Below are 25,967 nucleotides of genomic sequence, written 5' to 3'. Positions count from 1 at the left end.
CTCCCCCTTCCTCCTCCCTCTCTTTATCATAATTATTATTATTAATTAATTATGTCTATGTTTTCCCTCCATGTGTGTAAGTGTACCCATGTCCTGCGGTACATGTGGAGACCAAAAGAGGGCATCGGATCCCTTGGAATTGGACTTACAGATGGTTGTCAGCCGCCATGTGGTGGCTGGGAACTGAGCCCAGGTCCTCTGTAGCCAGTGCTCTTAGCCACTGAGCCCCTCTTTCTCCAGCTTATCTCTCTCTAGTTTTTGTTTCTTAATATTTTATTTATTATTTTCATTTTATGTGTATGAGTGTATTGCCTGCATGTAGTCAGTGCACTCTGTCATGGAATGCCTGTGGAGGCTGGAAGAAGGCATTGGATTCCCCTGGAGCTGGAGTTACAGATGGTTGTTAGCCACCATGTGGGTGCTGGGAATCAAACCAAGGGAATTAAACCTAGGTCCTCTGTAAGAGCAGCCAGTGCTCTTAACCACTGAGCCATCTCTCCAGCCCCCTCTAGTTTCTGACAAGTATTCTCTGGTTTGGCTCGTGGTCTGATGTCTGGTTGTTTTCCTCTGAGCATAAAGTCTGCTGAAGACACTTTTCCTGTATGGGGCGGGTTTCCACGGCGAGCAGATGCGTGCAGCTTCATGTCCCTCACCCTGTCAGTCTCAGCATTCAGTATTACCCAAGGCACTCCCCACTCAGTCGAGTGACAGCAGCTCCATCCTTCTGCGGGTGAGGGAACCCTCCCTCCCTGCTCAAAGCCAGATGTGCTAGTTTATGCACAAAAGGTGTGGGGGTGGGGAGCACAGGTCTTTCTAGGGCTTTTTTCTCCTATGATTCTCTTAGATGTTCTGCCCTGGGAATCTCCCACCCCGCTTCCGACCAGGGACTAAATGTTTAACTCACTCAAGGTTATCCCGGCACTCAGTGAGGAGCCCGCAAGGAGAGTCTGCCCACCAGCTAGCGGCACAACCTTTCCTCCCCACCCAGGCAGGGAAAGGAGTCCCCGTGGGAGGGAAAGGGGCTTCCCTTACTGAGGCCCTCCGTCTCTCTATGGGGTGGGAGCATCAGACCAGGTTGTTTCTGGCCTTAGGTAGTGCTCACGTCCTCGGACACTTCCTGGGCCGGCTTCTGTGTGTTTGGTCCCTTGGTCTGACCGTCTTGGTCCCTGAATGTTGTATTTCTCAAGGTCAGCCTCGGAACAAGGGAGACTCCATCCGCAGTGTGTTTGGGACAACTTTGACCCCTTTATTTCCCAGCCTTCCTTGTTGACATGGACAGGGGTGTGCAGGGTGGACCGAAAAAACTTTTCCTTGGTAGCACACCTAGAACCCAAAGATCAAAGCAGGGAGGGCAGAGGAGGTGGGGGAGTGTGGGCTGCAGGGGCAGGTGCAGACCACAGCAGACCCCTTCCCTCCCAGTGGCTGTACGTGGGATGGGCTAGTCCACGACACCTGGTGGATGGAGTCCTGCCTTGAGCTGATTCTGTTATGGCTCACCTCTGTGGGTGTGCCCCATGGAGAGAAATCCCAGTGTGCTATAGTTATACTAAAAGGTGTTGTGCAAATTCTTGACCGTTCACCCATGCCAGATGCTGTACTTAGGTCTTGACACTTGTTGGTCTACACAGTCCTTGGAACAACCTTGAGCTGGGGAGCAGGTCTGAGCATCTTTGTTGAGGGACCAATGTCTTAGGTGTTCAAATAGAACACTGTGTGCATTGTAACTGGTGACAGAGATCATTACAGCCCAGTCCCTTCCAGTTGCCAGGGAGGCATGAGAGGTTCTTAAGTATTTTTTAAGATTTATTTATTTTTATTTTATGTGTATGAGTATTTGCCTGCATGTATGTGTGTGTACTACATGCGTGCAATGCCCACAGAGGCCAGAAGAGAGAACTGGATCCTCTGGAATTGGAACCTCCCAGTTCTAGGCAGTTGTGCGCTGCCTTGTGGGTGCTGGGCACTGAACCCAGGTCCTCTGCAAGAGCAGCCAGTGTCTTAACTGCAGAGCCATCTTTCCATTCCCAGATTCTTAACTTTTAAAATTAGGGTTTTCATTAACATACAAACAAATGGGGTTTTGTGATATTTTCATATACACATGCCATTAAACTTTATTATTATTCATCCCCCCACCGTCCTCACCTGTCCGCCTTCCTTCCCTCTAAGTTCCCTTCCTCACCCCAAACTCCCCACGTCTGCTTTCATGACATATATGTCCTGCCCCCAGACCTCTTCTTCCCTTTTACAGTCCTCACATGTTCCCTCTTACACTCCTCACACATGTATGAAACACACACACACACACACACACACACACACACACACACACACACACACACTTAAATTGAAATCTAGATTCTGCGTATTATAGAATGCATGGAATGTTTTCTTTCTGAGTCTGGCTTATCTTGCTTAACAAAATGATCTCCAGTTCCATCCATTCTCCTGTAAATGTCATGATTTCTTTCATCTTTATGGCTATACAAAATTCCATTGTGTGTATGTACCACGTTTTCTCCTTTTAAAATGATTTAGTTTTACTTTTTAATTATGTATATGTGTGTGGGGTCAGTATGTGCATGTGAATGCAATGTCCATGGAAGCCAGAGGTAGCAGGAGTTCCAGGCAGTTGTGAGCTGCCTGATGTGGGTGCTAGGAACTGAACCCTGCAAGAGCAGCCTGTGCTCTGACCTGCTGAGCCATCTCTACAGCCCATACACATTTTCTTTATCTAGGCACTTGATGATGGGTGTCCGTCTAGGCTGTTTCAAACACTGCAAGAACAAATATCCCAGTTGGAGACAGGAGCATGGAAGACCAGAGTCCAGGGCCCACAGGAGGCAGGGCAGGTAGACTGGGGTTTGAAAACCTGTTGGACAGAAGGTCCATGATGTGCCTGCTGACAGCCTGGTACCAAGGCCAGATTTACACATGTAGCAGGTGTTCATTGTGGGAGAGTGGCTGGCAAGCAGTCTGTGTGGGAAGTGGTTGTGGGTGGGTGGACCACCGTCCTGTCCTGCCCTCTACTCTATGAAATGAACCAGTGTGGGTTGGGCATTCAGCCCAGGGCAGACTGATTGATCATCTCCAACCCCCCAGACTCCGAAAACAGAAAAGAAATGCTGGGAACCACTGAACAGCTTGAGTGTCAGCATATTACCACAAGTAGAAAATTTCCCAGCGTGCAACTTTGTTCCATGCATGGAATTATGAGACTGCTATGTGATGTCACCTCCAGGCTGTGTGCAAGGTATAGATGAATCAAGGCATGCTGGGCTGGGGAGGTCCTGAGTTACATCCGCAGAGCCCATGGAGAAGGCTGAGCCTGAGCGCAGTGGTGTGTGCGTATAATCCCAGCAATGGGTAGGTGGAGTCAGGCAGATCCCTGGGGTCGCTGGTCAGCCAGCCTAGCCTAATCAACAAGTTCCAGGCCAGTGATAGACCCTGTCTCAAAAAGCAAGGTGGACAGTTGCCTCCGGATGACACTGAAAGTTGTTGACCTCTGGACTGGTCTCTACATGCATGTGGGCACATGTGCTCATACACGCACACACACACACACACACACACACACACACACACACACAATTAAAAATAAATTTGCCATTCAGACTTGGATTCTATCCCTGAGACGTGTGTAAATATTCTTGAAAACATCTTGAAGAGACCGCTTTCCACGCCCAGTGTGTTGGAAAAGGAGCAGTCCACCCACATTTCTGTTTACCACACAATCTCTGTTCCCTCCACCTGATGAGGTCCTCTTCACAAATCGAAGGAGACAAAGGTCATTGAGTTATCTCCACTGTTGTGATGTAGTGCTCCTCTGTGGCCAGGACAGGGGGTCATGGGCCTGGGGAGGGTTCACAGGACTCTCTGAGCGCAGGAGTGGGGTCGTGAGCTCTGGCTGCCGCACTGCCATCTGGCCACATGCTCTGCGCTCCCTGCCTGCTCTGACCCCTGCCGTCTTGGCTGTCAACCTTCACAGTGGCGCAGGCACTGGCCTGGGTCCATTTCCCCCATAAAGCATTGCATCTGCTGGCACCCACCAGAGGCGCTGGTCACGTTGGAAATGGCTACGCTCAAGTCTCGAAGTACAGTAATACTTTGAAAACCGCAGGGCCTCTGAGGGGTTTGATCCACCCTCAGGAGCTTCATCAGTTCTGGAACTTTCTAAAGCCCACTTCACTTCATTTTGTTCAAGACAAACAAAGCCCCTGGAGGCAGAGACGGGCAGTCCCACGGGTGTGAGTTGTCAGCAACAGAGCGGACATTGTTCCCTCATATTGTCCCTTGAGGGCTGCGTCCTCTGTCTAGCAGGGACATGAGACAGTTCCTGGAATTTTGCCTGGAGGAGCCGAGTAGAGCTGCCAACTGGCTTTCCACAGGGACCCCCAGTGCCTACCCACTGGGTGATGGTGCCTGGGGAGGCTGCTGGGCTGCCCTTCACTGCCCCAAGAGTCCCAGCCTTGCATCCTCCAGCTGCCTGCTGTGCTAAGCTCACACCTCCAGTGAGAAGGAAGCTTTAATTTGGATGTGAGCCTCAGGCTGTACCAATGAGGCATAGGGAGCCCCAGCTGAGGAGGTCTGGGTGGTGGGTTTAGAGGGCACCCAGGATGCTGTGGGCACATTGAGGTATCTCTCTGTGTCATTTCAAATGCAGAGATGCAGAGTGCAGTGGACTCCTGGTGCTGGCTGTTCAACTTGGCCTTTTACAACTGTGGTCTGTGCCCAAATCAATAGCAATTAAAGTGAGTTCCTCTGTTATTTATGTTCTGGGGGGATGGCAAAATGAGGGAGTGGACACAGGCCCAGCCACACAGCAGCCACTCAAATTTGATTCGAGTCCATATTCATCTCGTGGAGATGGACGAAGACGTGATGGTGTCCGGTGTACTTTGGGGTGGGGGTGGGGTCCAAAGTTCTGCTGAAGCTTTCATCCAAGCCGCCAGCTCTACACTCCACCCCCCTCCTGGCCCGTCTCCCGGCAGCTGCTGCAGGAGAACGAGGCTGGCCTTTTTTGCTCTAATCAGTGCCTCCGTTTATGACATAGATACATCGTCCCATGTGAATTTCATTTAGCAAAAAGCCTTTCAGCTGCCACGCTGACCCCCTTAAAGACAATTTATGGCAGTCCACCCTTCCTCTCTCTCTCTGACGATCTTTGTCCCTAACTCATCAAATTCCTTCCCCAAAGCTGCTGCTTCAGATCTGTCACTCCTGGGGGCTCTCTCCGCCTGTCCATCTCCCTGTCCCCCTGGCCATCAGATCCGGATAGCCTCCCTAATCGATCACCGGCTTCCCAACAGTCTGTCCAATATGCTAGACTCCCAAACCACCTTGACCTTTCTGCTTGTCGCTGAGGTTGAGCTAGAGTTCCAAGCGCAGCACAGCCACCTCCCCTTCTGAGCGGTGCGTAATCTCTCCTTGGGCTTTGGTGGCAGGCATGTGATTGTAATGCAGGCTTTTCATATTTGAAATTTCTAGTGCTTTTCAATGGCAGGAGGGCTCTACCTGCTATGAAATCGTTTAAGCCCATGTCCCTGTCCGTGACTGAGAATCAAGGCCCAGCTGCTGGCCTCCTTTAGTGCAGAGATCACCTGGAGACTACCTATGGTAAGAGGGTGCAGAAAGTTCCCTGGGCCAGCTTCTTGCCTTCCCCAGCTGTGCTGTGCAGGTGTCCGTCCCAGGTCTGTTGGGCCCGTGGGAGGTGAGCACTTGGAGATGGACAGCTTATGTGGCTGGGGAGGATTGTGGTGGATGGTGAGCCCTTCATTCCGGCTCCATCAGGCTTACCATCTACGTCGTCCCTTACAGCATCTCAGTGCTAGTCACTAAGCTTGCTACTAATTACTAAGCATCTTAGCTAAGTCACTAGTAGAAGGAACCCCAACAGGGGGGCTCAGTACAGGATGCCTGGCTTTCCAGCCAACGCCCTCAGCTCACAGGCTCTGATTCCTGCCTGAGGCTCCTGCCTCCAGGATTCCTTCTTCTGGAATCCCAGCTCTCTGCTGTCCACGGAGCTATGTTCCCTACACAGTCCAGAGACAGCGGACTCCCTTCACAGCCCTCCCTTCACCATCTGTCTCACAGGCAGCCCCAGCTCACTGGCTGCACCTAACCAGGACCCACCATCACCACACCCCAGTCTAGGGCCTCATCAGGTCAGAACTCACGTCTCCTGAGCATGTTCATTCTTTAGATGGTGTAGAGGTCCCTGGCTGAGGCTGGGCACAGCCCTGCCTTTCCTTCTTCCTGTACCCACGTGGACACCTGGGCCAGCCTGAACATCTCCCCCAGTCAGGGTTACTTTTAACCAAAAAAGACCCACAAATAATCAAAACCGCTTTATTGAGTTATAGTTTACAAACTCCAGGGTTCGTTTAAGAATCCGGTTCAACAATTTCTAATAAATTTGCTGAGCTGTGCAACTCTCGGTACCATTTAGATTTAAGGCACCCCTCCCCGCAAGAAGAGCCCTCCCTCCTGTCTTCAGGAGACCTTAGTGCCTACTTCCAGCATGACAAACACTTGTGGACCGTCTGTCTCTGTTTTATCTGTTCTGGACATTTCCATACAGATCAGGCCACAGTTTGTGGCCTCTGGGACTGGTGTCTCTCTCTCTCTGTGGCTTTTCCTCTTCTGTGCATTCAGGGTAAGTGGAGGGTGTGTGGACTGAGAGGTGAAACCACGTTCTCTAGTCCCATCTCTCCTACTGGAGACAAGCCCATCACCTCATCTACACCCCAAGACCAACCCTTACAGGGATGCGGAACTTGTGTCAATGCCACACTTTGGTTTCTACATCTCTCCCAGAATGAATTCTTTTAAATTAAGAAGTATATTTGTGTGTGTGTGTGTATGTGTGTGTGTGTGTGTGTGTGTGTGTGTGTCTGTGTATATGTGGTGTCTGTGGATGTGTGTCTGTGTGTGTATCTTTATGTGTGGTATGTGTATGTGTGGTGTGTGTGTCTGTTATTAGGGTTCGAGAATTGAGAATAATTCCCACAGATACAAAAAAGATTATACAGAAAGTTTATTCAGGAATTTAAAGTAAAAACAACCAAATGGTGGCTAGCTGGGCACAGACTACATGAGCCAAAGATGGAGTTGTGTGACTGTCGTGGAGCCATCTCTCTCCGTATGGATTATGTTAATTTAAGAAGTATATATGTGTGTGTGTGTGTGTGTGTGTGTGTGTGTGTGTGTGTGTGAGAGAGAGAGAGAGAGAGAGAGAGAGAGAGAGAGAGAGAACTTGTAGGACTCAGTTCTCTCCTTCTACTGTGTGGGTTCCAGGGACAGAACTCAGGTTGCCAGGCTTGGCCACAAGCGCCTTTACCTGCGGAGCCAGAACGGACTGTGTTCCACCTTCTCAGTGCTCACCTAAAGGAAATTCACTGGGACTAGAGAATTGATTAGAAATTACTTGTATGTGTGAAGCCCTGATTAGCAAATTTTCTGTTTTAAAAGAAAAGCCATCCAACAGAATTCATGGAATGCCTCAACTTTGTCGTCAACCTGACTAGATTTGGAATTGCCTAGGAGAGACACCTTTGGGCGTGACTGTGAGGGTGTTTCCAGAGAGCTTTAACTGAGGAGGGAAGACACGCCCTGAATGTGGGGGAACCATCCCATGGGCTGGGGTCCCAGACTGAATAAGGAGGAGGAAGTGAGCTGAGCACCAGCACGCATCCCTCTCTGCTTCCTGACTGGGTGCTTCGTGACCAGCTGCCTCATGCTCCTGCCGCCATGCCTTCCCCCCATGATGGACTGCACCCGACCCCAGGAGGCCAAGGAAGCATTTGCTTCTCATCTGGCAAATTATCAAGAGTAATGTCAGGATCCCAGTGTATCTGTTACACAGACTGACAGCCATAGACATTTTTTTATTTTTAATGATAGGATTAAGTGTTACTGTTAAAGTCAGCCTACTGACTTTCCAGTCCTCTCCCCTCAGAGGCAAAGCAAACATTGTCAGGAATTCAATGTCAAATCCTCTTCTTTTTTTTTTTTTTTTTTTGAGGCAGTTTTGATCGATACATAGCCCAGGCCAGTCTTGAACTCATCATGATCCTCCATTGTGGTCTCGCAGGCGTTGGGATCACTGGAGTTGCCACTGCGCCCAGCTTTGTGTTCTCTGTGTGTGTGTGTGTGTGTGTGTGTGTGTGTGTGCGCGTGCTATCACTGTGTATAGTGTTGCAGTATTAGAAACATTAGTGTACTCGGCCTCCCATTCATAAGATGGCTTTTTCGTATAGCCTCATATTTTCAGAATATTGATATTTCCGTTGATATATTGATATTCATTTTCCTTCACCCACCATTCATCCATCTATTCAAACATTCACCCACCTGCCCACCACTTACCCACCCACCCATCTACCCCCTCATCCATCCATCCATCCATCCGTCCGTCCGTCCATACATACATATACATACATATATACACCCAACCATCTGTCTATCCATCCTTTCGCTCCTATTTACTGCTCATCCATCCACTCCTCGACCTACCCTTTCATCCACCCATCAATACATCAACCTACTCACCCATCTGTCCATCCATCCATCCACTCATCTATTCACCCCCATTTATCCATCCATCCACATGTCTAATCATCCATCCATCCACCCCTCATCCGTCTATCCATCTACCCATCCACCCATCAATACATCATCCTACCCACCCATCTGTCCATCCATCCATCCATCCACTCATCTATCCACCCCCATTTATCCATCCAGCCACGTATCCACTTACCCATCCATCTGCCCATCTACCATCCACCCATCTACTCACCCATCCACCAATCCATTCATACACCCACCCATGTATACACTGACCTACTCACCATCCATCCATCCATCCATCCATCCATCCATCCATTTACTCACCTACAGACCTATCCATCCACCCACCTATCCATTCACTCACCCATCCATCAATTCATTCATCCATCCATCCACCCATCCATCCACCTATCTACCTATCCACCACCCATCCATTCATCTACCTAGCCACTCACCCGAGGCTTACCCATCCATGCAAACATGCATCCATCACATACCCACTCATCCACACACCCCTCATTAATCCATTCAAGCAAGCATCCAAACATCCATGATCCTCCGCCTGTTCGTATTATGCCTCTCGTGACTCGCTTGCAAAAAAGGTAGAGAGGGACTCCATTTTCATTTCTAACGTTTCCAAACAACCAGAAAAAAAGAATGATTGAGCCTGTGTCCCTTTTGTGTGTTGTGGATCCTGGTCTGCAACCTCCCCCCACCGCCATGCCACTAGAAGACAGGCGGAAGTTCCAGTTTGCAGGGGTCTCGGATCCCTGATGTAAACACCAGGTATGGTGTGTTTTTCTGCTTAAACTCACAGTTAATATCTACTTAATTGTCTTTGAACAAATAACTTCTGGGAAAGGTAGCTTTGGTCTGGAATTATCTTGGATTCTGTACACAAGCCCCGTGAATCTCACAAAGTAGTGGAACTGAGGCTCAGAGGCCAAGCTGGCAAAGGGCATACAGCTGCTTTTCTGCTGGTGTTCAGGGTGATGAGTCACCGAGAAGGTGGCTGAATTGTCCACGTTTACTTTTCCATGTTAACTCTGACAGACTGTTTTCCAGCATCTTTGCTGTGTACTTATGTTTACAGAACTTTGGGGATTTCCCACCAGAGCCAACACATTACTGGGGGAAATTGGAGTCCCCTCTTAGGAAAATTTTATTAGAGTTTAAAAGAAAACCCAGGGCAGGTAAGTTGTCCATCCTGGCAGCTGCCTGGAGGAGGGGCATGAAGGGCGGAAGAGGAAAGGTCACACTTTTTGTAAACAGCCACGTGGTGGCAAAGATCAGAGAAAGAATGAAAATCCCAAAATTCCACAGAAAGCACACATGGAAAAAGGTCAAGTTAAGCCTTTCAGAGTCAGGACCAGAGAGAAGAGGCCCAGCAGAACCTTGGTTGCTCCTAGGGACGGCACAGACAGTAGGGATTCTGGGAAGGAAAGTATGTTATCTCGTTAGCGGAATAATTCTTGCTCCCATGTCTTTAGCATGGCTTAAGGTGAACCAGCCTTCCTGTGGGGTGGACCTTTGTCCAGGCAGGTGACTGGCCAGCCCAGCTAGATGAACTCTCAAGGGCGGAGACACTGGTATTGTTGCCAACATAGAGGTAAATTTAATTCTCTTGACCAGAAGGAAATAGCTTTCTTTTAATGGGCCTCCAATGCCACTTTAATGCCTGGATTTTCAGGATCCTCCCAGCCTATCTCTGGCTCTACTGTGGTTCCCCATTTGCGCCTCCCCACCGCCCCTCCCCTGTGCTGGGTGACACCCCTTCCGTGAAGCCCGTGACTCGGGTGGAAGTCGGCCTGCCTCTCCCCTCCAGATCAGTGCTGTGACTAGGTTAGTCTCCCTCAGTCTCCCTTATCCATGTCTCCACTGTGAGCCTGGCAGCCATTACCCAGGTCTTTTCAGGAACTGGGGGTGCGTCCCCTAAGTTACAGCTCCCTGCAGCTCCGTGGCCCTGGGAGAACATGAAGGTTTTGGAGTGTCCCACCTCAGGCTCAGAGGTCCTGATGGTTTCCTTCAGGACATCAGAGTGGGCGACGAATGTGTTTGTTTCTCTTGCTCAGCTGGCCAGGGGCACACAGTGAGTGCTTTGTGAACACACCTGGCCTTCGCCTGCCCCCAGCCTCTTCAGTTTATTGCTTTAAAACTCACTGCTGAGGCCTGAGTCTGACCCTCTACTTAACACAGCCCTGCCGGAGAATGTGGCTGTCTGAAGAAGAAATTAACTCATTTCCAAGGAGTACGGAGATGCGGCTCCCTGTTCATTCTGTTCTTGGCAGTAGTCAGGAGTCTGCTTGCCGCCTCCTCCCAGCATCAAATGGCCCTGTTAAGCTTCTGCAGTTTGAAAGGCTCTTCTAATTGGAAAGGGGAATCCACAGACACGTTCCTCTTCATCAACGCTCAAATGCACAGGAGCATGAGCCTGGCTCTTGGACCTTAGCGCCGTTGGGTTAGGCCACCTTCCTTGGATAAGGACACAGCTTCTCTTTAAAACCCTTGGTTGTTTTTTGGCTTTTTGTGACAGGGTCTCCCTGTAGCCCCAGCTGGCCTGGAACTCACTATGTAGACCAGGCTGGCCTCCATCTCACAGAGATCGGCCTGCCTCTTTCTGCATTAACAGAGCCCCATTATACTGGGACTTGTGGCAGTTGATGCCCAAACATGGCTGGGTAATGCCTGAAGCTAAAAACGGGCTTTAGAGCTGAGTGTGATGGTGCACGCTTTTAGTCCCAGCACTCAGGAGGCAGAGGCAGGCAGATCTCAGTTGGTCCACATAGTAAGTTCCAGTTGTGGCTATAGGGAGACCTAGTCTCAAAAAAAAGGCACCGTGAGGACTGAGCTGAGACAGCTCAGTCTGTAAAGTGCTCAAGGACCTGAAGCCCACCCCAGAGCCCGGGTAGAAAAGCCTGGCTTGGTGATGCACACTTGCCATTCTAGCCCTGGGGCTTGCTGTCCACCAACCGAATCAACGCAGGCCAGTGAGAGACGCTGTGCTAAAAATGAGGTAGATGGTGCCTGAGGAGAGACGCCCAAGATCGTCCTGTGGATGCTACATGCACGTGCACGCATGTGCATGTACATACGTGAACACACACTGCATCATGAAGAAGTCAGTGATGATGTAGATGGTCCTGCCATGTCGGTTTGCAGTAGGAAAAGCAATTCTCTGTCAGGAGTAGCTCAGCCGGCCACTTGCTGCCTACATGAGTGCACATGACCGGCCTTGGTCTGCACCGGCTCTGGTGATGGCCTGAGCTCCCTCGGGACCCCTTCCCAGAACACTGTTCTCTACTCTTTTGGCTTCTGCTGGACTCCTCGGATGAACTGGGTGGGTTTAAGTCTCACTGAAGGAACCGGGTTAACAGAGGCAGAGGTGGGGACCTCAGTATGTGTGTAATTCCGGCCTTGGCTTCTCGCTTTTCCAGGTTACCCACCGCAGCGAGATCTTAATGCAGCACAGTATTTACTGTCCTTCCCAGTGCTGTCTAGACGCTTCCTCACCTTCTCTGAAGTCTCACAGAGCAGCCATTGGTCTCGACTCATTGCTCAGGCCCCAGACAGGCCTGATGACCACTCGAACCAGCTTCGAGCCCAGTACTGCAGCGCACAGCTCAGAACGGCCTTGTGCAGGGAGCTGGCAGCAGCTCTTGCACAGTGGTGTGAACAGGATCCCAGAGCTGTGTTTTGTGACCTACCGTTGTTCACATGAGCTGGTTGTCCACACAGGCATGTTCCCGGAGCCTTCACCATGGGCATGTCCTCTGTGGGTTGCAGAGATTTGTTCTTGTCATACTGTCAAACAGGTGTGTGACCTGGATTGAGTGTGACCTCCCTTCACTCATGAAGTCCTTGACCCCAGAGTGTGACTGAATATGGATGTGGCGGCTAATCTCAGATGTCAGCTTGACACACAGGGAAAGAGGAGCCTCAGCTGAAGAATTTCTCATATTAGAATGGCCCATGGGCATGCCTGTGGGTTGCTGATTGATGTAGGAGGGCCCAAGCCATTGTGGGTGGTGCCATCGCTGGGCAGGTGGGCCTGAGCTGTATAAGAAAGGTAACTGAGCAAACTGGGGGAGCAAGCCAGTAAGCAGCACTCCTCCATGGTCTCTGCTTCATTGCCTGCCTTCAGGCTCCTGCCCTGGCTTTCCTCCATGAGGGACAGTGACCTGTATGCCAAATAAACCCTTTCTTCCCCAAGTTGGTTTGGTCATGTGTTTATCACAGCAACAGATACTGAACCAGCACAGGAGGTCTTGTCAGAGATTATGGTAAAATGAGGTCAGGGAGGCGACTCTGATCCACATGATTGGGGTCCCAATAATAAGAGGAGATCAAGACAGACCCACAGGACAACCACGTGAGAACCCAGGGAGAGGACACCATCTGTAAGCCAAGGAGAGAGGCCTCAGGAAGGCTGGCCCTATGACACCCTCACCTGGAACCCTCAGCCTCCAGGATGGGGTGCTGGTCTGCTGTGTTACAGTAGTGCAAACACACAGCACAGCGAGAGACCAAGACATTCGTAGGACTCAGGCTGGGGCCTTTTGGGTTGGATTCATCAAAGACCAGGGCCCTCTGAATCTTGTCCTTGCCAATCAGGTCAGGAAGTTATGGCCGACAAGCACAATGTGGGAGCTTCGTTCTGGTGGACCCTGTTCTGTATTCGAGTGGAAGCCCCAGCCTGGGCATCTCCTGCACCTGTCTGTGCTGCTCGTGTCCTGCTGCGTGGGTCTTTTGAGCTTTTGACTCACGTCTTGCAAAATGCTTATGAATGCATGTTCACCAAATAAAGTGAGTGGCCTTTGCCCCTTCATCTTCGACTGGAGTTTGACAGTGAACTTTGCTGATAGAAGGATCCATGTTTCATGCTGTTTAGCAACACTGCCAACCCCAGCTGTGGGGCTCACTGGCTCTGCGGCCTTTGGTAGTGTAAACCCCCCCCCCCCAGCATTGCCATAATTAAATGAGATAACCAATTAATCATGACCTTGGGTGAAGCCCGTTGTCATGAGTGTTGGCTCCTTCATCCCCAGCACTGTGAAATCCAGGGCTGCCTTTGCTCTTGGGTTTTTTTTTCTCTCAGGAGAATTCCCTTCCAGAAAGGTTTTTTTTTTTTTTTTGTAATTCAGGTCAATTCCAGCAGCATTTGAAAGCTTCCACGGGGTGATACAAAGAAAAGTCAGAGCCTCTCCCCTTCATCCCCAGGCAGCTCGGTCTGGCGTTGGGAGGAGCTAGTGTTGCCTGGATGTCAAACGACAGGGTGGTTCTGAGGTAGGGAGTGGGGGTTGGGGATGCATCTTGGCAGATGATGTAGGTGACTGGGTAAGGAAGGGCAGTGGTCTTTTTGGTAGAAGAGAGGCATCTGGGAACCCTAGTTATCCAGGCCCTAGGTAGACCCAGAGTGGCAGTGGGCACAGGGTAGAGGTAGGATAGGCCAGGGCTAAGAGCTTGTGTGGGTCTGGCTGCTGATACCAGGATGAGGTCTGAATATGGGTGAGGAATGGAGGCTAGGGGATGGTGTGGGTGCAGAGTGCACTGCTGTGGGATGTGTGCTGGTGACCAAACATGGCCGATTTTGCATGTGAAATGTCCCCCACATAGTAGCACTGCTGGGTGGGGGGGGGCATGTGTGGAATCTTTGGGAAGTGGGGCTTAAAGGCTGGAGGAAGTAGGTTACTAGGGGGGCAGGTACTGAGGGTTGTAGCCTAGATCCTTCCATTTTCTGTCCTGTCTCTGCTTCCTGGATCTGCCCAACTCCGAGGAAGCTCCATCTCCTCAACCACAAGCTGCTCCCACCACCCTGCCTTCCCCACCGTGATGGACTGTATCCCTTTAAACTGTGAGCCAACGGGGCACACCATTCACTTAGGTAGGCTGCCTTCAGTATTCTGTCACAAAGATGAAGAAAGTAACTAATTCTTTGAGCTGTTTATCTGGAGACTGTAGGGACCCAGGTCTGCTTTGCTCAGTGGGGGAGCCTTGTTCCTGTGGTGGCGACAGACTCTGGGACTTGTGTTTTCCTTTATGACAAGCTGTTTATGCATTAGAAGGAACTGGCAGTCACGTGGAGTTTGGCAGTTATTAAACTTTTACCAGTGCCTCTCTGGTAATTTATTGGCACAGACAGTAGGGATTCTTTCTTAGGGTTAAAAGCATGGTAAACTTTTAGCTTTAAGCCCAGGAGTAAACCGTTAGCCTGGCCTAAATTCTTAACTAATGATAACTGAGTTATTTGTTCAGGACAGGGAGGTGGGCTAAAGACTGTTGACCAAGATGCTTTCCCTCAGAGCAAGGAGCTTAAACTTTTGACCCAGCCACTTTTCTCTTGCTAGCCCTGCAGTGTTCTGCAAGACAGGGCTGTCAGAGCTGCTGTTTTCAGTGCCCCTCCCTTTAGCAGAGAATGCAGCCTGGACTTTAAAGTTTTAGGCTCATCTTGCCCTAGGGCCTGGCATCCCGGTTTCCTATAGGAGGCTGCTGCCCAGGCCCCAGTGGTGGCATGGTCTGAGTGCATGGTCTATCGTTGGCATATGACTTTACATGGCTATGTGGAAAAGTCACCAGCCCAGCACTGCTGGGGCTGGGAGCTCTTTCCAGAAATAAACATTTGCATTCCTGTACCTTCTTGTCCTTCTGAGAGCTCTCCCTGCCCAGCTGGGGGCCCAGACTGGGGGGCTGTCTTTTGTGTTCCTCTGTCTGCCAGAGGCACCCAGCTTGGCTACCAGCCTCAGCATGGCGTCAGGTGTCCTCAGTTCCTTTATTTTTATTTCACAATGCTAGTGGCTCTTACTCTTTGGAAAGACATTACAAACTTTGTCCCTTTTCATGGGGATTACACTGTGTCCTCATGAAATGTAAATGTCAAACATTGGGGAATAGAAATCGGAGCCACAGGTGGTGTTTCTTGAAGCAGGTGTGACCCAGGCATTAGTCTCCTCAGTTCCCGCAATGATGACTGCATCATTAGAGTTTTGCTGTGAGGTTGGTGGGAGCGGATATGGACGAGGATAAACTATCAGCTCGGTGGGAAGGTCTGGGGAGCTGGGCAGACTTGAAGTGGGTTAAGACTGAACTTCTTCCACTTCCTATGTGCGTCTTGTTGGGGTACTTGCTGAGGTCTCTGAGGTTCAGCATCCTTGTCCAGAAGATGTGAATCATGTTATTAATATAATAATGATTATACCCACTTATGGCTGTGATGAATGTGGACGGGGTTAGCACAGTTTCTGATGTTAGGATCCTGGATATTAACAGCCACTCTGTCATGAGTCTCCTTTTATCATGGTCATCACCACCACCATCACCATGACCATCATCACCACTATCATCATCACCGTGACTACCACCAAGACCACCACCACAACCATCTTCACCATGACCATCATCACCCCCACCATGACCATCATCACCACCAGCATCATCACTACAACCATTATCACCACCACCTTCATCATCTTCACTACCACCATCACAAGCACCATAATCACCCTCATCACTGTCATCATCACCATCTCTATCAATGTCATCATCACCACTGCCATTATCACCATAATCATCCTCACCATCATCACCACTACCATCACCACTACCATTATAATTACAATCATCATCACCATCAGCAGCAGCAGCACCACCACCACCATCATCACTACCACACCACAACCACCATAATCACCATCATCACTGTTATGTTATCACCATCAACATCATTGTCACCATCAATGTCATCTTCATTGCCCCTGCCAGCATTATCACCATAATCACCATCAACATCATCACCACTACCATCACCACCATCATCACCACCACTAGAATCACTATCATCATCACCATCATCATCAGCACCACCATCACAACCACCATAATCACCACCATCATAACCATCAGCGCCATCACCACCATCATCACTACCACACCACAACCACCATAATCACCATCATCACTGTTATCACCATCAACATCATTGTCACCATCAATATCATCTTCATTACCACTACTGCCAGCATTATCACCATAATCACCATCAACATCACCACCACTACCATCACCACCATCATCACCACCACTAGAATCACTATCATCATCACCATCATCATCAGCACCACCATCACAACCACCATAATCACCACCATCACTATCATCATCACTATTAACATCATATCCCATCAATGTCATCTTTATCAAAATCACCATCACCACCACTACCATCACCACTACCATCATTCACCATCATCATCACCACCACCACTACCATCATCAGCACCACCGTCACAACCACCATCATCACTCTCATCACCATCAACATCATATCACCATCAATGTCATCTTTATCACCACCACCATCACCACAACCACCATCATAACCATCAGCACCACCACTACCATCATTCACCATCATCACCACCACTACCATCATCAGCACCACGATCACCACCACCATAATCACCACCCACCATCAGTATTATCAACACCGCCATCATCTTCAACGCCCTCGCCACATCACCATCATCACCATCATCATCGTCATCACCATCATTATATGATCATTACCTTCCTCTTACCCCTGATATGCTGAGCTCTGCATGGGTCCCATGCTGGTCGTTGTCCATAGTCCTTCTCTCTCCTCTCTGGAAGCATTCTAATTGATATGGCAAGAGGTGTGTCTCCAAGGTGATTCCAAGTCTAGTCAAGTTGGCAATAAAGATGAAAGGTCAGCGGTAGGAGATTTGCATGCTTGTCGCTTCCGCAGGCTGCTGTGACGGACCCCAGGTTGTATGGTTAAACCACCGGCTGTGCTGTGTCAAATCTCTGAGGCTAGAAGTCCAGGATCAAGGTGCCAGCAGGTCTGGTCCTTCAGGATGCTGTGAAGAAGGCCCTGTCCTGGCCTCTCTCCAGTCCTGGAACTTTTTGGGAGACCGTCACGTTTCTTGGCTTGCGGAAGCCTCACCCTGACAATCTTCCCGAGACTTCCACCCTACACACCTGTGGCGGTGTCCGTGTTTCTCATTTCTACAAGGTCAAGGTCATCATGTATGCCCACCTTTATCCAGCACAGTGTCCCCTAACCGCCCATGTCTGCAAAGACCCCTTCACCAAGTACGTCACACCCCCAGCATAAGGGGGTTGGGGCTTCACTGTCTACTCAGGCCGTACATAGTTCAGCTGGGTTATTCACAGCCGAATCATCTTTCCGGCCTGGTGGGCGAAGTGAGGCCCAGCCTCTTGAGGAAGAGGCAGGGCCTCAGCTTGGTAGGTCTTCCCAGCAAGCGTGTGGCAGGCCCAGGCCTCCCTGACCTCTGAGATCCTGCTCCTTCTAGAAGTTTCTCCATGGGGTGCTCCTGGTGTTTGTCGAAGAAGCCTGTTTTGTTTTGCAGGGTTGGTTCTTGCCGTCACTGCCCTGCCCACCAAATGACAGCGCTCGGTCTTTGTGTCACTCACAATGGCATCCAAGTCCTCTGAGAGGTGACCTAGAGCCCTGGGCCCCCTGGCACTTGCCAGTTGGCAGGTGTTTCCTGTCAGCTGCAGGTAGGGCAGGCAAGGCCCTGTGCGATGTGGGTGTGTAAGGGAACCTGGCGTGGAGCTTCCCTTTTGTAACCCGAGGCTGGCAATGATTCCTGAACCGGAGGTGGCACGTTGCCAGCACCCCACAGGCTGTATCTCATATCTTGCTTTTGTCGTGTCAAGATCACAGAGCATTCCCGCCCACCCCTGATGGAGCGGGGGCCCATGTGGCTCCTCCCTGGAAGGAGCAACTGGTCCCACAGGGCCTTGTGCTGTAGCCCAGGAAGGTCAGAGGGTCACACAGAACTCGGCCGCTGCCATCTAAGAGGGGCCAGTGGGAGCATTCATGTGCTAGGTGTCGGCCTCCCTGGTGGGGGTTGTAGTCGCCGAGCCAGAGCTCACTTACCTCGCTCAGCCGCTCGCTCGCTCACAGAGGCAGAAGCGCCTCCTGAGCCCTCAGCTCACACAGACTCCACCTGCTGCGGACAGAACCCAGCCTCGGTGTCAGCCGCCCTCAGCCTCCCTGGGTGCCTTTGCGGTGGGAAAGCACATTCCTGCACCCTGCTGATGACTGGACAGCAGAAAATAATTTTAACTTAGCGAAAATGAGAAGTCTTGGTTAGACAAGGGCTTGGCCTGGCCTTGGCATCCCCTTGGCTCACCAGGGAGTCTCACGGAAGGCTCGGGGAACGTGACCAGCCTCCTCTTACTCTAGTTCTCGATGTTTCTGAAATGTAGGTGATGGGCTCAGTGGCTGCAGGTGATGCTTCACGTGTTCAGAATTGAGCTCTTCCTGGAACTGGTTTGATGTTTCCTCTCAAATAGCTTCCTGTCACTGCCCTCCGCCCCTCACCCTCCTGGCTGGTGCAGGGTTTGGCTTTTTTAAATCTTACATTTACATATATGTATATCTGGTGTGCATGTTTATATATGTATGGGCACATGTGTGGGGTGTATGTACACACCTGTGTGTGTGTGTTATGGAAAAAATACTTCGAATAGCTAAGAGATCAAGAATTCACCCAGGGGAGAGTCATAACCTCATTTATTCATTTCCGTGCACAAGATCCCAGAATCAGCAACCAAGGCTTCAAGATTTTCTAGGTCCTGAGCAGAAGCACAGATAGGGTTAAATAGGCATCAAAAAATATTTTATTATTTTTATTTTATGTGTATGAGTTTATTGCTTGCGTGGATATAAGTGCACCTGTGTCTTACAATCCCCATGGTCAGAAGAAGGTGTTGAATCCCCTGGAACTGGAGTTATGGATAGTTGTTAGCCTCCATGTGGGTGCTGGGAATTGAACCTGGGTCCTCTGCAAGAGCAGCAAGTGTTCTTAACTGCTGAGCCATCTCTCCAGCCCTGAAACAGGCATTTTTACATCATCATCTTATGACTGACTCCTGGGCCCTATGCCTGTCTTCATGATGGGCCATGTTATCTCAGGAAAATTCCTTCCTGAGTTCACTCCACCAGGCATGAGTCAGGACATCTGCCTTCTGATCTACAGCTAGGCCAGGCTAATTGGGTTCAGAATCGGTCAAACGGTCATTGCAGTTTAAAACAAGTCGATGTCATCAACAGTTCAGCTATCTGCCATGTTTGATCTACACTTGTCTTGGACTGATTGAACCAGGTGCTTCATTAACCCATCTGGTGAACTTTCCAGTTTCTTACTTTCATGTCTTTTATCGGTGGTTAGACACGGTAAGTGGAAACCATCACAGAGCTTCAAGATATTACAGAATAACACGTCTCAGGGCAGAGAAAACATCACTGTGTTGCTTTTCAAGATCTCTACCTAGAAAGTGAAATAGGAGGAAACCTCGAGTGGCGGAAGCTCAGGACATTCTAGAAGAACACTGTTTGGTCCTGAGGATAGACCCTCTCCTTATCATGTGCACGTGTTGAGGCTGGAAATGGATGTCAAGAATCACCCTCCATCACTCGTCCACCTTATTCAATGAGGAAGGTTGCTCAATCAAACCCAGAGCTTGTGGATATGTCTGTCTTGCTAGCCAGTTTGCCCTAGGCAACCCTGTCTCTGACTCCTGAGGTCAGAATGGCAGGCGGACTGCCTCGCCCACCCAGCATTTAAGTGGTGTCCAGGCTTGGTTTCTGTGGCTGTGATAAAACACTGACCAAAAGCAACTTGGGGAGGAAAGGGTTCATTTCCACTTCCAGGTCACAGTTCCGCATCGATGGAAGCCAGGGCAGGAAGTCAGGGCAGGAACCTGGAGGCAGGAAGGAAGCAGAGACCACGAAGGAAGGCTGCTGACTGGCTTGCTCCCTCTGGCTTGCTCAGCTATCTTTCTTATACAACCCAGGTCCACAGTGAGCTGGACCCTCCTACATCAATTAGCAGTTAAGAAAATGCCCCCCAGACACGGACACAGGTCAATCTGATGGAGGAAATTCCCCAACTGAGGTTCCCTTTCCCTAGGTGACTCTAAATTTGTGCCAAGATGACAGACTAACAATCACCCGTGTGGTCTGGGGATCTGAACCCTGGTTCTCACACTTGTCCAGCAAGTGCTTCACCCACTGAGCCACCTCCCCAGCCTCTGGTACACGCAGTTTTAAAAACTCAGAGTCGGGACTGGAGAGATGGCTCAGCGGTTAAGAGCACTGACTGCTCTTGCAGAGGACCCCGGTTCGATTCCCAGCACCCACGTGGTGGCTGCAAACTGTCCTTATCTCTAGTTCCGGGGGAATCTGAAGCCCTCTTCTGACCTCTGCAGTGTTGCATGACACAGGTGCACTCACATACACGCAGGCAATACACTCATACACTGAAATTAATAAATAAAATATTTAAAAAAACCTCAGCACACGGGTGGGATGAAGACTCGCGTGCAGTAGACCTCCCATCTGTGAGCTTGTCAGACAAGGCATCCTCCACACCTGGGTTACGGAGAGCAAGCCACGTACACCTCAAGTTATGCTGTCAGACAGTAGGCTCCCTGCGGCTGGGGTTCCACATGGGTGGGATGAGAACCACTTGCACACTGGCTTTATCATCATCTTTATCATTATTGTTCTCCAGAGGATGCAGTGTGACTTTTGCACCATGTGTACACTGTATCTATTACGTCTTAGACACAAAGCCTTGCCCCACAGGCCACATGTACCCCAGGTAGCAAAATCCTAAATGTACTTGAAACGTTATGAGATTTTTTTTCTCCCCTGAGATATTTTTGTAACTCAGTCGCACAGTTCTCAAACATGAACTCTGTAGAAGACAAGGTCATGTTTCGAGATCAAAAGACTGAACAGGCCTAAGACAGTGTGGGAGGTTGTGCGTGGTGTTCGACAGGACACTAGCTTAGGGACAGCAGCACTTAGCTGGGATTCTCAATGTGTGTTGTCTACCACGGTGCACCTGAGTGTGCTGGTGGGCACCCGTGTGTGTACACGTGTGTGTGTGTGTCCACCTTTCCTCTTTGAGATAGAGTCTCTCCCTGGCCTAGAACTTGACGATTAAGCTACGACAGGAATCTGCCTGTCCCAGCCTCCCCTCTGCCAGGATTACAAGTGCGCACCACCGTGCACTGGTTTTTAAAAAAAATATTTTTATTGAGTTTTTGTGCATTTCATACAATAGATCTTAATCAAACTTAGACCCCCTTTCCTGCCTGTGCCCCTGCCAGTGCCTCCCCCACCACTGGATTTTATGCATTCTGACATGTATGTTAAGTCCTATCCAGTCAAGCATTTGTACCCATATTTCCCTCGGTGCAAGTTCATCCACTGGAGTCTAGTCACCTTATCTAGAGTCACTTCCTTAAAGAAGATCTGCTCTCTCACCCAGTAGTGATCAGAAGGGGTTAGAAAGGATACCAATGCATCCCTTGATGCTCACTGGTGAGGTTTCCTCACACAACAAAGTGCGATGCACACAGAAGGCCACAACTGGCAAAGTTTTAGAGAACAAGACACACAGCTTCTTATGTGAGTTCTAGGAATCAAGCTCCGACCTTCACTCTGGCTTGGCAGGCACTTTTACCCACTGAGCAGCCCCCAGCTCTGGTGGATTTGTTTTTCTTTTCTTAGATGTCTCTGTCTAAGAGGCAAACGTAAGCTTTGATTTACTTTGTAGCCAGTTTGTCCCAAACTGAGAACACCTAGCTGTAGAGATGTAAGCTCGGGGTCCCTTTTGGCCCTGTGTCCCGTGGGGAGCTCTGGTGACCTCCCGCATCCCTGATCCACGTTTCTGCTCCCCTCTGCAGAAGTGCATTCGCTTTAACCCCGACGCCACGGTATGGGTGGCCAAGCAGAGGATCCTGTGCACGCTGAACCAGGGGCTGAAGGATGTCCTCAACTACGGGCTCTTCCAGCCTGCCAGCAACGGGCGCGATGGCAAGTTCCTGGATGAGGAGCGGCTGCTGAGAGAGTACCCACAGCCCACGGGCCAGGGGGTGCCTTCCTTGGAGGTAACTAGTGAGGGCTGGTGCTGTGCCACTGAGTGTGTATCGAAGGTGGCGTCTTAACCAGGCGTCCAGGTTGTTTGGGATTGGAAAATTACCCACCCACCCCCAATTAAAAATTTCATTAAATGCTTCTTCTAATTATGTGGTTATTAAATAAATAATTAAAAAAATAAAAGTAAAAAAAAATAAGGGGCTGGAGAGATGGCTCAGTGGTTAAGAGCACTGACTGCTCTGGCAGAGGACCAGGGTTTGATTCCCAGCACCCACATGGCAGCTACGAACCGTCCTTAACTGCAGCTCCAGGGGAATCTGAAGCCCTCTTCTGACCTCCACAGCATTGCATGACACAAGTGCACCCACACTTACATGCAGACAACACACTCGTACACATAAAATAAAAATAATAAAATATTTTTAAAGATTTCATTTGGGGCCTGGCTGTACCCAACTTTACTGTAAGTTGCCAGTTTTTATTCAGGATTGTGGTGGACCTGTGTATGTGTTCACATGTATGTATCCACATATTCGTGTGGGTGTCTGAGGCTGACATTGGTGGTTTCCACCTTACTCACTGAGGCAAGGTCTCTCAACTGAATGCCACGGTCTAGCTAGCCAGCTTGCTCCAGGGTCCCCGTCTCAGTTTTCCAAGCACTGGGATCGCAGGCAGGCTGCCACATCTATCCGTTTTTAGGGGTTTGGGGATCCAAGCTTGGTTTTTTCTTTTAAGATTTATTTTATTGGGGGCTGGAGAAATGGGTCAGCGGTTAAGGGCAGCACTGACTGCTCTTGCAGAGGACCTGGTTCAATTCCCAACATCTACATGGTGGTTAACAACCACCTATAACTCCAGTTCCAGGGTATCTAACACCCCCTTCTGAACTCCACAGGCATTACATGACACGGGTGCATTACATACATACAGGCAATACACTCATACACATAAAATAAAAATATTTTGTTGTTTATGTGAGTATGGATGTGTGTCTGAATTGTGTGTTTGTATGTGCATGTGTGAATGCAATAAGGCCATCAGATCCCCTGGAACTGGAGTTACAGGCAGTTGTAAGTCCCCATGTGGGTGCCGGGAACTGAACTCTGGTCCAAACTCGTGATTCAAATTCATCCACCACCTCCTGGAATTGAGGATGTGTTGACCCACTTAGGAGCACTCCAAACTTGGTTGGTTAGGGATTTTCCTGGAAGATTCCTTCTGTGACCACGACTAAGTCATCAGTCTCATGTCCAGCCATCCCTTCTGTCTTCCCTGGAGGTCAGGGGTGAGCCTGAAATTATAACCCCACATCTCAGGCTTTCCTGATGCTCCTGGGGTCAAGGGTCATCTCACTATCACACAGGAGATACTGTTAGCCCACAGGAGGTTCCCTGAATCAGGTCCTTGCTGTGGTCAGGAGGGTGACTGTGGGCATGTAGCTCTCAGGACGCAGGGTGGGCTCAAGCCAGTCCCTCACCAGGCTCTCCTTGGTTGGTGCACAGGATGGAGTGGTCTGACATATGACTTCACACTCCCTTTAGTGACTTGCTGCACACCACGCTTACACACAGTGTTTTCTGCAACCCACGTGGAGCCGTTCATGTGCAGCAAGTTGGAGCATGGATGTGAGGGAAAGCCCATGTAATTAATCAAGGTTCTCTAGAGAAACAGAGTTGATAGAATGAATTTATATTTACAAAAGGGGTTTATTGGATTGGCTTACACAACAGGGTCTGCATAGTCTAACAATGGCCCTCTGCACATTGGAGAGGCTGAGAGCCCAGTAGTTGCCATGAGACTGGATGCCTCAGCCGTCCCCATCAAAAGGCCCAGAAGGTTCCTGGAGAGCTGCTGGCCTGCAATCTGCACTGGAAAGCTGAAGAAAGTGGGGTCCAGTGTGAGCAAAGGATGCCAGTGCCCTCACCCATAAGATGCGAAGACTGGCAACCCCAAAGAGACGGTCTTCCCTCGGACCTCCTTAGGTGGGCTGCTGCTGGAAGGTGCCTCCCACTCCGGGGGAGTGTCTCATCTCTCAGTTAACCCTTCCAGGAGACCACGAACCCACCCAGAGGGGGCCTTTTAGTTGATTCCAAACAAATCAAGTTAGTAAGAAGGACCATCACAGAAGCTCTTAGAAACAGGCATGAAGCAACGGATCTCTGTTGGAAAATTCCTTCATGGTCTGGTCTGGAGCCCCTGTGGCTCCCCAGGGGCGGCCACCTGTGGGACCTAATGGATGATCACAGAGCTGAGTCAGTAACCAGGGGACCCGTGTGGCTTCTTCACGTGCCAGTGCGTGTAGCACTGCAGCCCGCTTTTATTCTCCTGGTTACGGTCACACATCTACAGAACTGAACAGTAACATGGGGTCTCATCCTCGTGAGAACCACTGAGTAGTAATAACACGGCAAGACCATAACAATTCAGCAAAATAAGATGAGCACAGCCACATTATCTCCACGCTGTGTCTACTTAGGAGGTCAACATGTTTCATGAGAAACAGGAGGGGAGCCCCGGCATCCCAGAGACATCTCCCCAGCAAGCGTTCTTGCATAAACTTTCTCATGAGACACAAGGCTCTCCAGACACATGTGCCCCAAGTTCAACTTAGTTCACCAAGCATATTTTTAAAGCCACAGGGACACTATTTCACAGTCCTGTCACTACCCCATTCCAGACTCTTCCCTGGTTACATATGGCAATGCCCAGAAAGCCAATTTCTGGTCACATGGAGGTGGTGACTAGTCAGGAACAAGGTCTAAGCCCAGGTCATGCCCTAGAGCTGGTGATTTACATGATACCAGTAACACAGAATGAGACCAGAAGTCTGTGCACCTATGGGTGATCTGGCCCCATCCCAGAAGGACTGCAGCCTTGAATGACACACCAGCCTCTCTGAGGCTCAGATTCCTGGCTGTGAAGTCAGGGAAGGTATCGCCAGGGGCCTGTTGTGAGACAAGCTTCCTGGCTAAATTCCAGTTATGCCCCAGAGATTCTGAGGGTGGGTAGATTCTCGAGGATGCTGAGCCCGCAGGATGAGGTCATGACTTTGGTGGAGGTGTGTCAGACCACCCCACCCTCTGTACCAACTGAGGAGAAGCTACAACCTGGGACTGGCTTCCAGGGCTGAGAGTGGACCCTGTGTCCTGACAGCACTAAGTGCTGCAGTGCTTAGGGGGCCGAGGACTCTGTGGCACAGACACCAGCGTCTTCATTAACATTTGAGTTTCCTGTCCTCGGTGAGGTCACCAGAGACAGGGTCTCTTTCTCTAAACACCCACATCTGGCATTAACTCACCTGACATCTTTTTTCCTGTTGCCATGGCAGTTTCGCTACAAGAAGCGCGTGTATAAGCAGTCCAGCCTGGATGAAAAGCAGCTTGCCAGACTCCACACAAAGGTACGCAGGGCACAGCGCTTCCTCTGCTCCCCCAGAAGCTTTAATCCTGCCTCTGGAGCAGCC

General features: G+C 50.0%; 1 protein-coding gene across 1 annotated transcript in view; it reads left to right on the top strand.

Annotated features, from left to right (window-relative positions):
- The window catches only part of Shank2 (SH3 and multiple ankyrin repeat domains 2), a 523,081-nt gene that overhangs the window by 73,018 nt on the left and 424,096 nt on the right, over nucleotides 1-25,967 (top strand). The window contains exons 4-5 of the mRNA XM_029557122.1: nucleotides 22,312-22,515; nucleotides 25,833-25,904. Of these exons, the coding sequence (XP_029412982.1) occupies nucleotides 22,312-22,515; nucleotides 25,833-25,904 (276 nt within the window). The remainder of the gene's footprint in view (nucleotides 1-22,311; nucleotides 22,516-25,832; nucleotides 25,905-25,967) is intronic.

This window comes from Nannospalax galili, unplaced genomic scaffold (assembly GCF_000622305.1).
Source record: "Nannospalax galili isolate Female #2095 unplaced genomic scaffold, S.galili_v1.0 scaffold1307, whole genome shotgun sequence".
NCBI lineage: Eukaryota > Metazoa > Chordata > Mammalia > Rodentia > Spalacidae > Nannospalax > Nannospalax galili.
Note: the sequence above shows the minus strand (reverse complement) of the source record. Positions and strands in the feature narration are given on the sequence as shown.